The 15,764-nt window shown below is 28.0% G+C and overlaps 1 protein-coding gene across 5 annotated transcripts in view; it reads left to right on the plus strand.

The window, feature by feature from the left end:
• pHCl-1 (pH-sensitive chloride channel 1) overlaps positions 1 to 15,764 on the plus strand; it is a 114,506-nt gene that overhangs the window by 76,541 nt on the left and 22,201 nt on the right. For 3 of the 5 annotated variants that reach the window (XM_067052732.1, XM_067052733.1, XM_067052735.1), the window contains 4 exons: positions 1,454 to 1,674; positions 1,871 to 1,953; positions 2,468 to 2,608; positions 15,226 to 15,288. In XM_067052732.1, the coding sequence (XP_066908833.1) occupies positions 1,454 to 1,674; positions 1,871 to 1,953; positions 2,468 to 2,608; positions 15,226 to 15,288 (508 nt within the window). The remainder of the gene's footprint in view (positions 1 to 1,453; positions 1,675 to 1,870; positions 1,954 to 2,467; positions 2,609 to 15,225; positions 15,289 to 15,764) is intronic. The other 2 variants (XM_067052736.1, XM_067052737.1) reach the window with 1 other exon arrangement.

Below are 15,764 nucleotides of genomic sequence, written 5' to 3' on the forward strand. Positions count from 1 at the left end.
TAATGAGATCCAGAAAGATGGTGTCTGTAGGTGACTCCTAAGAAGCTAAATAATGTAATAGTGTGGATAAGTTGATCGTAGATTAATGTAAAGAGGAGTTGGGTGTAGAGTGGGGTATGATCAGTGAAGAGGTCACCGAAAGTAGAACTTATTGTTATTGATGAGGGCTCTCTTGTTTTAGCTTAGGCATAAAACTGATTAAAGCCTTCAATTTAAGCGGAAACTTTGGTACCTACAAAAAAAAAAAATTACTTATTAGTATTATTCTCTCCACTGACCGTATGTCACGACCAACTTCTTCTTGCATCAATTATTTAAACCTATGTTACTCTACTGTATCAGCCACTTAGTCAATATCTTTATATGCAGTCAATATTTATCCAGTTAATGAATTTCTTCTTTAATTACTTCACCTGTTAAACTGAATTAGTGATGCTCACTTCATTTAGTCATGGAAAGTGGTTACCCTCATTAAGATCTATCAGTTATTCTACCTCTGTTATCAAGAAATTATTTATTGGAAATGTTATTATTCCTGTGATTGATAAATTGTTAATGTCCTCTTGTCTAGAAAAAGACAGATTCCACTTGGTCCACAATTGTATAATTATTTAATTAAAAATAAGAATGAATAAAATGTTTACTTGCTTTTAATATGTAAGGACTATTAACACTAACATGAGCCTTTTTTGTAAATTTAATCTTACATTTTTAATTCATAGTATATTTTCTTATCTTGGATGTATCAAAACAATTTTATTCACCAAAATACAGCAATCAAATAAATAAATAATCAATTTAAATAATAAATAATTAAATAAGTACATAAACAATAAATAAATAATTAAATTAAATATCAAAAAGTATAATTGTTGTAGTAAACAAATATTGGCACTTTCTTAAGCCACAAAAAACACAATTATAATTGACGCATTTGAGTGTAAAACATTGTAACGAATTTTTTTCAATCAAGTGTTCAGCATCACTGGATTTCTTAAGGGTTATTTCATAAATTGTTGAAAGAATCGTTAGGAAATTCGTTTTAATAAGAGAATAATGTTGATATTAAGTTAAGGTAAGTGACTACTAGTTGAAGGTAAAACATTGTAATTAACAAACATTAATTTAACCTTTTAATTTTTTTCATTTTTGCAGTTACCATCGAATACCTCAATTAATTGTATGATGAGAGGTTTTAAATGGGTTTGCCACTGAAAATAATGTAAAAAAGTCAGTAATAAACATAACGGGCCTTAAAATAAATATACAAGAGAAATAAAAATGTTGACAATGATTTTAGAAAATCATAGCTCTTAGCTCACCACTCACTACCATCATAATCTATTCAATATTTTTATTGAAAGAATAAAAACATCACAAATAATCAAGAACAAGAATTATAAGGAGTTCACTGTGTACCAGAATGAACTTAAACTTATTTTTCCGGTTTCAGAAATATGAAGTAGAATTTCTGCTTCAGCAACAGTGGTTTGATCCGAGGCTGGCCTATAAGAACTCTACAACATTTGACTTTCTAAATGCTATTCATCATCACAATGACCTTTGGCTCCCTGATACATATTTTATCATGCATGGCGACTTCAAGGATCCTTTGATTCCTGTACATTTTGCACTTAGAATATTCAGGAATGGAACTGTCAACTATCTTATGAGGTAAGTCTATTAATATTTCAAACAAAATAATATATTTAAATTAGCTATATTGTTTTATTGATTATTGTTTGAACTCAAATTCCTTAACTTTTTCTATTGAGACCATTTTATATTTTTAAAGAAAAAATCGCAGTTATAATTTACTCATTCATATCCTCAAGATTAGAATTTATTTTTTTATTATTTTTTTTATTAGGAGACATCTAATATTAAGTTGCCAAGGAGCTTTGCACATATTTCCGTTTGATGATCCACAGTGTTCATTTGCTATGGAAAGCAGTAAGTATTGATTTTTAAATAAATTTATGTTTATATTTACTGCTGATTTTTATGTTATTAAATTTATTTTTGTTTAGATTATATTTGTAATCATTAATTTCTGAGGTATTTCACTTTATTTTTTATTAGTTTTACAAAAGATTTATATTTAATAAAAATATAAAAGGAATATGGTCCGGGTGCGGTAAAAAAAAAATTCAAATAGTAGAATTATACTATTTTAATGAGCCAACGTTTCGCCCCACGTTGCAGGGCTTCGTCAGGGCTATTTTGACGGCAGTCAAAAAAAAAAAACGTTGGCTCATTAAAATAGTATAATTCTACTATTTGAGTTTTTTTTTACCGCACCCGGACCATATTCCTTTCATCTTTCCACACGGTCAATCAACATCTTCCAGTATGTCACACAATAAAAATATAAATTGAAAAATAAATTAATAAAATTGACATTGATGATAAATAAGGCAATGAATGATATTATTTACTCTGGAGTTTTAATTAATTTTTCTTTCAGTTTCTTATGAAAATTCATCAATTAGATATGTGTGGAAAAATGATGAGGACACCTTAAGAAAATCACCTTCTCTAACAACGTTAAATGCATATCTTATCCAAAATCAAACTATAGAATGCCCTAAAAAATCAATTTGGAGAGGTATGTAAGAATGTTGTCTTAGCAAAAATATTTTTTTAGCTCTTTTTTTTTATTTTATCTTTTATGTTCCGATAACATCAGCCAGGTATGGTTAAAATGCATTTTTAATCACAAAACTTATCAAAAGTACAAAATGTGAACAGTTCTTATTATATTCTGTGGGTTTCATGAATTCTTTGCAATTTGATGTTGTTTGTAATTCAGAAGTATATACAGTATAATTCCTACAATTGTTATCATTCTACATCGTAACTTATTTAAATGGGAAAAAAAATTAAATATATAAAACTATGAGTTTTTTTTATGTATGAAGCATGTATAGACTTAAAAAACATATGGTTCAAATAATATTGTTATTTCTTTGGAGTCCAAGTGGTAATTTATAAAAGAGTAAAAGGAAGATAAATCAGTTTCCAAATAAGACATTTTATTTGCCTTTGAAATAAATTAGATCCACAAATTTTGATTACTGGTATTCTACTGTATATAACTACATGTTATCAATGTTGCACTCATGTGTTGAATGTTATTTATTTTTGCATGTCCCAATTCTACTATTTGTAAGTTATGATAAAATCTTTATCTTACTATAAAATCCAAACCTTATCTTAAAGGCACCTAACTATCTAATGATTTTTTTTTAATGTTTAATATTTTACAATGTTTTAATTAATATTAAATTGTCTTATTGGCAATTTTAAGGAATTTTAACGATTTTTAGATATATATATATATACTTGGTTGAGATTTTATTTTTAAAAAAATGAAAAATACTGTAATGGTAAATCCAAAGCTTCCTCAGATAATTTTCGTTTTGACATGTCTAAACCTTATGTCACAGGATCATGTAATGGTAAACAAATAGGATAGTAGGCAATTAGCTTTCAAAATTTCAAGTAATGCCTAGTTCTGTAAAGAAAGATTGCTAAAATTAACGTTTAGTTGCATTTAGTAATAATGTGTTGTCTTCGTGTGTTTAGTGCCATATAGTTTGTTCCATAAATGCTGTCAATGTACCAGCTTCTTTAGAACCTGCCCTCAGTAATCTGCCAGAATGCAGCAGTTTTTCTTCGTTAAATACTTTTTTTTTTTTTACAAAGCAAATTGCCTAATAAAAATGTATAGTTTTATTATGTTTAAAACTATAGTTACAAGTCTAACTTGTACTAAATACTGTTTGAACGAACTAAAAATATCAAACATTAAATTAATTTTCATTTATATTCAATATCAACAATCTCTTCATTCAGTGCCATAAAATTATATTTAGGTTGTACATTTATCACCGAAAAATATAAAATAAAATTTTTAGTATAAAAAAATATAATATATGTTGATTCATTGAAATTTAATACACAATCTAATTAGTGTAGGTTTTATTATTATTTTTCCAGAAAAATGAGAAAAGAATAGGATAAAATACATTTCTATGTGAAGTTAGTTGGTTTTTGCCAACTTTATGTTGTGGAATTTAGGGAGGGTTTTATAAATAAAGACAACAAGAGTATGTTTTCACTAATGGATGCCATGACAGACTGTTCTGGACACTAAGCTACCCCATGCCAGGGCAGTGTCGCCATCTACCATTTTATTTTACAAACCAAATAATAAAACCTATTATCTACAACAATTTCCTTCCTAAACTATGTTTTATTATTTCCTTTCATTTATTACCTTATTTTATTTTATTTTTTTATTTTATTCCTATATTAATTTAATGTTTCACAAACACTTCATCGAGTCTTTCTCTTTTGGGGTCTCTTCTTCTTAGCACAAATATAAATCTTTTTTCAGTCTTCTAAATTATTTGCTTCACAATCCATATTGTTTCCATCTGGGTCCCAATTACAGTCATCCGCATTTGATTCAGGGTATTCTTCATCTTCTTCGGTGTAAAAATCTTTGATAAAAAATTTCTTCATCTTTCGATCAAGTTTTTCTTTACCTTTTAAATTAAGTCCCAGGTCACCAGTGAATGCCTTCTTGTAACCTTTCAGCAGGTTTCTCTTTCTGCTTCTTTTTCTGTCTTGCCTTTTCCTTCATTTTTTTATTTTGATGTTTACCGACACTACATCACTTTCATCATTAGTACCTGAATCATAATTTAACTCATTTTTAATGTATGCTTTATTAGTTTCTTGATCTTTGAAATCAGTTAACAGTTTAGGTCCTTTGAATTCAGAACCAGATCCTTCATTATTTAATGTTAGTTGTTGATCAGATATTACTTTTTCTTCGAAGTATTTTACACTCTCTTCTGTGCTTCCTTGTTGGTAAAGGATGGCTTTCTTTTCCTTTTCAAATTCTTTTGTTTCTTCAGGTCCTTTCTCCACCAGATACTTATTATCTCTGGTAATTGCACATAAGGCAAATTCTTTAACCAAAGATGCTCAATGATGTTTTCTTGGTTTAGGCTTATGTGTATCATTGGGTTTATTTGTCCTGTGTCGTATATTATTTTCTTTGTTGAACCACCATTCCTTTTTTAGGTGACTTGGTTTTTTTTACAAATAAAGCAGGCTTTTTGACAGTAGTTTAACCTTTTAAGACATGTTTTTGATGTTTGTTCATTCTTACTAAGGTTATTTCTTCTCTCAAATGACAAAAGCATTTCCCTTACTTCAGTGAATTTAATATTCCTATTTATAATATTCCTTTGCTATTTACCAAAATAGCTATGACAATAGGGGCATAATAAGGTGGTAAGCCTTCAATGATATATCTCTGTCTGTTAGGGATTTCCACAGTTGAGCTATCTCCTGAACTAAACATTGAAACCTCATAACATATTCCTCCAATGTTTCACCTCTGTTTTTCCTAATTTTGGCAAGGTCAAACATTAAATCAGTAATTTCTCCTCTGGAACACCCTCAAACCTTTCTCTTAATTTTTCCCAAACCTTTTTTGTGTACTTTTCCTCCTCTAATCAACAGCAATATATTGTCACTAACCGTTAAAATAATAATAGAGAGTACCTGTTTATTTTGTTTTTTCCAAGCTGCGTTTTCTTCAGTCGGCGGATTTTTTTCTATTATTTCTTCAAATAAGTCCTTTGCTTCTAAGGAAGTTTTTCAATATTGAATCCTGCGGCGTCCATGTCCTTTGTATTTTGATTTCGGCAGTTAATCCTAAATAAAATGGATGCCTAGACAAGACTGTTCTAGACATAAGGGACTCTAAGCTATCCCATTCCAGAGCAGTGTCACCATCTACCATTTTATTTTACAAACCTAATAATGAAACCTATTTTCTACAACATTTTACTGTTTCTAGACCAATGATAATTTTCATGAACACAAATTGAACTAAACCAATGTCATGAATCTCTTGTATGCCTGCCAAGTTTTCTTTTATTCTGAGTCATTCGACAAGCGAAATAATGAGCTCTGGAAGACCTCCATTTATTTCTACCTTGTTGTTTTCCTGACAAAGGAATTTCAGAGCATTGTTTATTTTCATTAAAAAAAAGAAGTTATTATTCATAAAAAAGAAAATTGTCACTGATAAAAAGGCAAATGGTATGGCATAATCTTCAAGGAAGTCAGTAAATCTGCTGTAGTATTTGAAGTGTCTCTTTCTGTCAGTAATAGCTTCTTACTAAAGTTGTTTCACCTAAAAATCATTATTAATACCTCCTTTAATGTTTCTTCAAACTTAAACTCAGAGGAAAACATTGTATTCTTATTATTAAATAAGTTGGCTGATGTTTTGTGATCTTATAGCATTGTTGTTGGACTCAGAGCAACAACAAACTTGAAGATTATTTCATGCAAAGTGACAATTTTGTTAACAATAGGTTGGTCTAAGTCCTTTACTGGTTGCTATTTAAAATTAATTAATCATAATTTCAATTTTCATGAATAATTTCTCTAGTGTACTTTATCTTAAAGATTTAGGCCTACAATTAAAAAATATATTTAAATTAAACTGGTGAGGCTGCCATGAGGTAATAAGTTCTAATTTATACATTGATTTTAATTATATGTTTTGTTGTATTTAATAAGTCAATTGCTAGGTTTGTTTTTTTCGATTTTTCCTCAAAGGATATTGAGGTAGGAATATTAATGTCGAACCAATCTTGTTTGAAGAATTTTGTTAGACAAGAACACACTATGTCTATATGTACTTTATTTTAAAAATAAAGGTTCATTAAAAAGAAGGGCTTCTTTAAAGAATTTCATTAAAATTATCTATTTTTCAAAATTGGAACATACTGGTTCTTTTAAGGACAATGAAGCTAAGAATAAATTAATTACTTACTGCAAAGACAAATGATTTTATTTAAAAATGTTAGCCTCATTTGGATTTATAATATGTTTAATTTATTATTTGTTTTTGAATGGAATATGGTCCGGGTGCGGTAAAAAAAAAAAAAAAAACTCAAATAGTAAATAATTATACTGTTTTATTGAGTCAACGTTTCGCCCCACGTTTTAGGGCTTCGCCAGGGCTAAAAAAAAAGATACAAACACTATAGTTACAAAAAGGAAAAAAGAAAAAACATAAGTGGAAAATAACAGGGGTATAAAATGAAAAGTAAGATATAATAAGAAAAATTAAAGGTTGTAAATAGTAAATGAAAAGGGTAATAGTAACAGATAGATAACAGAAGAAATATTATAGAAAGTACAAATAAAGAGATGAAAAAAGAAGAAAAAAAAAAAAAGTACAAATCAAATGATGAGACAGAATGCATACCTGGTTTGACGGCAGTCAAAGACAGAGTGGCGATTTGTATTTGGAGGAGTGGGGATGGCAGTTATGCCACAATAACGAAAATAATTTGTAAAGTAAAGTAAACATAGTAAAAAAGTATTTAAATTAGGTGAACAATAAATGGTAATATACATAATAGGGGGAGAAGAGATATTAATAAAATAAAAAAAAAATAATAATAAAAAAAAGATAGGAAAACAAAGGAAAAATAAAGTATAAAATAATGGGATACAATGTGTGTAAGTGATTAAGAAACAAAATATACCAAATAAATGGGGATACAGAAAAGTGTAAAATATAATAGAAAATTAATATAATAAAGTAATTAATATAAGTGCACTTAAGAAGGTAACAAATGAATATAAATTAAAAGATAAGATACACGAATATAAATGAAACAGGAAGGATAGTAAATATAAAAATAATTAAAAAAAAAAAAAGTGAGAATTTAGAGAAACAAGAATAAAAGATATGACAAGAAATTGGGCTTCTGAAATGCAGAAAAAAGTGAAAAGAAGTATTATGAGGGTTTTATTATGTTCAAAATGTGTCGATATGTAAGGGAGATGCAGTCTATAAAGACTGTTGATAACAACTTTATTATTGACGGAATTCTCATAAATTCGTAAAATTTATGTAAATGGACTGTGAGATGAGACGTTTGGTATGGTTGGGGACAGTTGCAAGAATGGAAGGATTGTCGAAATTAAAATTATGACTCAGGTTTTATGCATGTTCTGATAATTTAGATGGAAGTGGATTACAGGAGTTGATGGAAGTTTTGTGCTGGGAAATGCGGTTCTCAAGTTGGTTTTTAGTTTCGCCGATATAGAAGGCATTGCAGCATTGGGTTGAACAGGGTATCCGGTAAACCACATTGGAATGGTGTAAGAAAGGAATAGGGTCTTTCAATTTGGAAAAAAGATAGGAAATATTATTGTGGGACTTCAAGCCAAGACATAGGGTGGGAATAGTGGATCTTAAAGATTTTTGAATTTTATCAGAAAGAATGGGGATATACGGAAGCGACCTGTACTGAAAAAGTGGTGGAGTGGGTTGAGAAGAGTTGAGGACAGGAGGGTTTGCAGTAACGCGGTTAATGTAAGAATCGAGTAGTTAGTTAGTAATTTTCGGAAGGAAATTGTCCCATTATTTTATACTTTATTTTTCCTTTGTTTTCCTATCTTTTTTTTTTTTTTTTTTTTTTATTTATTTTATTAATTCTCTTCTCTTCCTATTATGTATATTACCATTTATTGTTCACCTAATTTAAATACTTTTTTACTATGTTTACTTTACAAATTATTTTCGTTATTGTGGCATAACTGCCATCCCCACTCCTCCCAATACAAATTGCCACTATGTCTTTGACTGCCGTCAAAACAGGTATGCATTCTATCTCATCATTTGATTTGTATTTTTTTTTTTTTTCTTCTTTTTTCATCTCTTTATTTGTACTTTCTATAATATTTCTTCTCTTATCTATCTGTTACTATTACCCTTTTCATTTACTATTTACAACCTTTAATTTTTCTTATTATATCTTACTTTTCATTTTATACCCCTGTTATTTTCCACTTATGTTTTTTCTTTTCTCCTTTTTGTAACTATAGTGTTTGTATCTTTTTTTAGCCCTGGCAAAGCCCTAAAACATGGGGCGAAACGTTGGCTCAATAAAACAGTATAATTATTTACTATTTGAGTTTTGTTTTTTTTACCGCACCCGGACCATATTCCATTCATCTATACACACGGTCAATCAATAATCTTCCATTATTTGTTTGTATTCTTGTTTTCTATTTCATTGATTGAAATGAGCTTTTAATAAAGTACAAAATTAATTAATTTTTCTCTCTCTTATTTATAAGATCAATGTCATTGGTTTGATTGAAGTTTATGACTTAATCACTCATGATCACCACTCATGGATTTTTATGATCCATCCTTTTTTTTATTCTATGTTAACGTAGACCTATGCACTATACCTGATTGAAATTCACCTATTCAAAACAACCTAACTTTGTTTAACTTCTGATTGTGGCATTGAACTGCACTGTCTCAGATGTATGTAATGACAAGAATGTAAATATGTGAAAAACTGCATATACTATAATGAGTTACTAAGGGAGGATTGGAATAATCATGATAAACAATTAAATAGTTTATTAGTGTGACTATAAAAGATTCTTTTTCAGAATTTTTTTCATGAATGATTACCAGTTGGATTATTATAAATTTATTACACCTAGTGTCACCTTTCCAACCCGTATTGAAATAAAAGTAGGGTGAGAATCTGTAATTCATAAAGCATAGCTAATCTTGTTCCACCTCTATCATGCCCAAATTAATGGGCTTCATGAATCCAAGTTCCTGTAAAGCCTGAATATAATTTTGATTATATTTATATATAAAGTGTTTTCATGTTATTGCTACTGCAGGTGCAATGTTTATTGTTTGACCTGCAAAATGTTTGTTTATGATTTATCCGTAGACATATAAATATGTTTTAATAATGGTAGGTATATTGATAGATTACAATACTCAAGATTTCATTATATCATAAAATAGATGAATATTGATGTCATGTATTTAGATAAAGATAAAATAATAATGAAATCCATAGGATTCATGAGATCTTCAAAAGATTTTTACTACAATTTTTCAATATGAGTTAGAATTGCTGTTTACATGAGTCATATAAATATGATTTCAATTTTAAAATATACATTTTAAAGTATAACATGTAAGGTTTCCACAACTTTCATGCAGAGACCATATTTTGATGCAATTAAAAACCCTAACATATAAAGTTATAAACCTGAAAATATGGAACGAAATTGGAATTAGATCTTTCAAACTACCACCAGTATGTTCTATTCAATCTTATGACTGAAAATCCCTAACAGTAAAATCAATTTTTAAAAATTCTATCTTAATTATAATAATATTATAGTTAATGTGATATGGAAGAAAAAAATGAACACATAATAAATTATGTGTATATTAAAAGTATTTAATATAGATACTATAAATAGTATCTATAATAAATACTTACATTTTTTCGCAAATTTCCTGCATTGGAAAGGGTTAAATTTTTATCTAAATCTAAATGTTTATTTGGAAACATATTTTTTAAAAAGATTGTTTGACAAGACATGTTATTGCATTGAAATTTGGTCTCCTTTTATATTTAACAAAAAGTTATTATTTTTTATTGATAAATGTATTGAATATAGTCAATTTTTATTTCTAAAATATACTAAGTAAAATCACTTTATTTTTACTTAATATTATATAATTTTCACTTATTCATATTTTAGTATCATTTACTTTTCAAGTACTTATTTTTAAGAGTTAAACATCCACTATGCATTACTTGGCATGAGCACATTCTATTCTCTGAGTATTGCACAAACATACGTTAGAATGAATGCTTCTATGTCAACGATACCTGCATGTTCTGACACTTTCTGCACATTTTGACTCCTTTTACTTTCAAAGAGAGATATAAAATTTTCTTCCTCATTTCTTCTTCAAATTTAATTTTACTAACTTATATTTATATTCAAAGTTACTCAATAAATTTTTTTTTTGTTTCAACTGAATTTCTTTTTTTCTGCATATACAGGGCTATACTATATGAGAATTATTAACCAGAATCTTGTTGGGAATCCAATTAATATTCAATCTACATGCTCTACTTGTCCATGAATAAAATTAAGGTTATTGAAACTAATGATATAAAATTAAAAATTAGATTAAAAAAGTATATTTAATCTTCAGAATTAATGTTATATACATTTCAAATTAAATGTTATCAGAAGAATTTTTAATTTAAAAAAATAGTTATAGTTATGAAATTTATGAAATTTTTAAGTAGTTTTTAAATAAAAATAAAAAGTAACTAAAAATTAATTATTTAAATTGAGCTCCAGAACCGACAATTTCTTATTTTTAATTTAGTTTAAATGGTTTCACTAATGTGACATAAATATCCTGTGTATTTAATTAGAAATTTGTCACTAATTATTGAAAATTTGTTAAAGATTGTTAATTATTTTAAAGTTGCTAAATTTTAAAAATAGCTCCTTATAACTTGAGACATTAAAAGAATATAGTAGGTCAATACAATTTAATAATTTAAAGCAATTAATACTTTATTTTTTCTTTCTGACGCCATAAAAATTCCAAAAAATAAATTAATTTTTTTCATTTATTTTGAACTAATCAAATATAAAAAACATCGTCTAAGCAAGCCAGCCATTTCAAAACTGTACAAAACTATTATTACTGCAACTAATAACTATAAAAAATAATTCTAGTTCAGAGATCATTTCCAATTAAGTTCAACATAGCTAATAATTAATGGTTTTCCCAAGTGCTGTTGTACGTTCCATTGCCATGAACACTAGTTGTGCTTAGTTTCACAGGCTTTTGTCACTCCCTGTGCTGTCCCTTAATTCATGCTCAGCTGGAAATTGAGTATTTTTTATTATTTAGAGATGAAAACGGGGAAATTATTTTGGAAAAACAGTTATTATCAGAAGTTCACATGGCATCAGTTATTTTCCCTCTCATTTTCCAGTTAATTTAAAATATAATATTCGGCATAGAATTTTTAATTTCATTTTATATCAGTAGTTAAAAAGTGCATTATTATAGTATTCAAATCTGTGTTGTCAAAGCAAAGGCAAAAACTATTGAACTTAATAGCACTGTTAATGTTATGAATGAGATTCATTGCATTGTAATTATTGTTATGAATATACTTTAAACACATTGTTTTTTTTATTTATATGTAAAATCAGATGAAACTCAAACATTAAAAATAAAAAAATTATCACCTATTGACTTTAAATAATTTTAAATATTGAACTGAGATGTGTTGTGAGTTTCTAAAAGAGTTTAGAAACTAATTATACTTGTCCATAAAGTAAGAGCTATATAAGAAGTACATATGCATACTTGTATCAGTCATCTTAAATGAGTTGTTATAAATTTGAAGTGCATTGAAAATCAAAGATATGGAACCCTTCTGATGGAAGAGATTCAAAATAAAACAGAGAAAGATTAGAAACCTTTTAGAAACCATCTTACTATGATGCTACTCGAGTGGTTCTTAACCTCGCCTGTGTATGATAAAGCTCATCTGGGATTATTAGAAAACTTTCTACCTTCTAAATGGACACTATCATTTGACCACCTGCCTGTAAGATACTAGTATTTGCTACTCACAATTGTAAGTTCTCTTTTCCTCTGCACTCAGCATTTACCAACAGTGCAATGAGGAGCTGGTAGATAAGCACGCATGTTCGGGTATTCTGAATATGAACATTAAAAAGGTGTCTCAATGTAGATAAAAGTGCTAATTTTTTTTTTAAGATGTAAATGCTTGTTTTCATTTTTAAATAATTATGTAATCATTCAATTGACGTAATTTACTTAAAAAATAGACTTATTTTCAAAGGGATTGAAGAATTTATTTTTAGATTCAAGTGGTTGCATGTATCTCCCATTTTTTAAATAGAAGCACTCTATGCTTGAGGGAATAAAATGGCCTTCCCATGTCAAATACTCCAGTATCTCTTCATCTCAATGAGGCAAAATTAATAATCGTTTGGGAGCAGCAAAATGAAGAATTAGAGCAGCGTGGATAGAAAATAACTTTAGCATCTAATGGATCAGTAATGTTAAAGAAAAATGAAAGAGACTATTAATGGATGTGATGAAGAACAGCCTGCAGGATTGGAAGGAGAAAGTTGACTCAGAATTAGTTACCCACTTCTATTTTTATCTTTTAGACAACTTGAATTATTGAGTATATGAACAAGTTGTTTACAAATAAGTGTATTACATTTGTTTTGAAAACGTTCAGAACATTCTCATACCTCCTCTTACTATTCACTAATTTTTACAGTAAATAAAAAAATCATTACAATCAATATTGTAAATTTTTAACAGATTTTCACTGCTTAGTTATGTTCTTTACTAGTAAAGGACAGTATAGGATTAGAGGTGATAGACAAAATGAATGAATTTGAAATTTTTTTTTAAGCTGTTCTTAGTTTCAATTGTTTATAGACTAATAAAGTAAAATTTATTTATAAATTCTTTGCTTATGGCCTTCACAACCAAGTCCTTCATCCTAATGATTCCCTCCATATGTTCTCTGAATGTAAGTGATACGTGTAGCAGTTATATTTTTTTCAGTTTGAGGTTTCTTCATGTTCATAACATTTGTGTCTATTTATAACCAATGTTAAGGGTTTTATTAAAAAAAATCTATATCTTGCGCAATTTTTTTCTGAGGCCTTTGTTGACAGTATGATCAGGTTTTGTGAATTTGTATTTATGATTCTCACATATACTTTGTTGTGATATCTCTCTATCCGCGTATGATGAAAACATAAAAACATAAACAAATTTAATATGTTCAATTTTATTAATAAATCCTATGTGATAGAGAAGTTGCCATAAGTCATAAACATGTAAATTATTAATTAAATATCCTTTTATCTACCAAAATTGTCCTAAATTAATTAATTAGGAGTATTTTATGTAGATAAGCGTATGAGCTTCTTGTAAAATTACTCCTACTAATATGTTTTGCCATAAAATTTTGATAATCACTATTTCATCTGATTTGATTTACTATAAAACAAAATGGCATCATATACCTTAACTCATAAAAGAAATAAGGTTTGCCAAATCATTTAGAAATGCTTAGAATCTCTCTTAGTTCTAAAAATAACAGTGAAATAGTTGATGTTAACTCATCATTAATATAGTTGACATTGCCTTGGATTTAGTTTGATCATAGAGATCATGATGATTGAGCTTGTTTGGCTGAGGGTCTCAGATTAGTTTGGGATGTTATCCTACCTAGATCAGTTAATATTTATTTTGTAGCGGTCTTGTAAAAGAACCTTGCAGCATTTACTCTGGCTAGGACTGGGCTAAAATTTCTATGCTACCTATGTTATCTGGGGTTAAGAAAAGAAAACAACTGGCCCACTTCATGCAGTAGTTTCCATACCAAATCTGGAATAATACCAGTAGCTAGATCACGGATGACAACTTTTTTTTTCTACTCTCATTCATGAAACTCTATGTAATCCTTGTTAGAGTTCCCTTTACTTATTTATTTTCATCTCCTAAATAATATAATAAATAATAATATAATTTTAAGCTACATAATTATGAATAAATATTGCAAATTATGTTTACATAAAACCAATAAAAATTTTAATTTATCCATAAATTAAATTAACTTTTAACATTTTGGTGGACTTATCATTTCAATTTGAAAATAATAATTGAAAAATATACAATAATCGATTCGATTAAATAAAACAAAACTTCAAGTACAAAGATTTCGCCATTCAAATCATTTATTCAAAATTAAGACCCCCCATTGTTCTATCTCTCTATCTTTTTTTTTTCTTCTTTTTTGGTTTTACAATTAGCAATGTAGTAAAAAATAAAAAAATTTAAATAAATTAAAAAATTGGCACTGTTCTATCATTTTGTTTTATTTTACTTTTTTTTCTTTTTTTTTGTGCAAATAAAGTATTACTTGGAAAAGCAGCTAATATAAAATTTAAGTGTACTATTTAAATTAAATTATTGTTAGCTAAATTTTCTTTAAAGCTACATGCTTTAGATGTTTAATTCATTAAGTTTCACCTTATTCTATGAAGAAAAATCTTCATTATTTAAGCAATTATTAATATTTAACATAATTTTTTTATCTAAGCTGTCCAAGTTTTACTCTGTACATACGTGTAGACTTTTTTTCCTCTTCCGTTAGAATAAATGGGTAGAAAAAGTGTTTTGGTTTGCTTCTCACATTCGACGTGATTTACTGGACTGCCAGAGGTGACAAAAATTTGTTTTGGCAGATGATGAGGACGCAGCTGAGCCGAATATATGTTCCCTGTGCCAGCGAAGGTTCGAACAACAAGGTAAACTTCAGCAGCAGCTCACATGAAATCAATCCACTATACTATCCACTTACGGGGGAGATAAATTTGTATTTATTATTATATTTACTTCTATTTATTTTTTCCCTTTAGTTAATTTTTTATTTCAAGTATTGCAGTAGTTAAATTTTGCAAAATCAATTAAAAAATTTTCAGAATAGTAATATTTGCTGTTCAATTAATGATTAGTTTAGGAAGCAATAAAATGTATGTTATTATTTTAGAGCACAATCTTTGTTCGATTTTTTATAAGCTGAGGACAATTGGAGGTCTCTTGGTTACTTCCCAATACTTGTGGCTACTGTATTAGCTTTATTGCCGCTGCAGCGAATAGCAAATTTTTTTTTTAAATCTTAGCTAGATATTGGTATTAATTTATAACTTTGTTGTAGGCTTCTTATCTTATCAATTTACTTTGTTTTTCATTGCGTAGAGTAGGGTTGGACAATTTTTTCAGC

This window comes from Halyomorpha halys, unplaced genomic scaffold (genome assembly GCF_000696795.3).
Source record: "Halyomorpha halys isolate HHAL.00 unplaced genomic scaffold, Hhal_1.1 Scaffold908.1, whole genome shotgun sequence".
NCBI classification, from domain to species: Eukaryota; Metazoa; Arthropoda; class Insecta; order Hemiptera; family Pentatomidae; genus Halyomorpha; species Halyomorpha halys.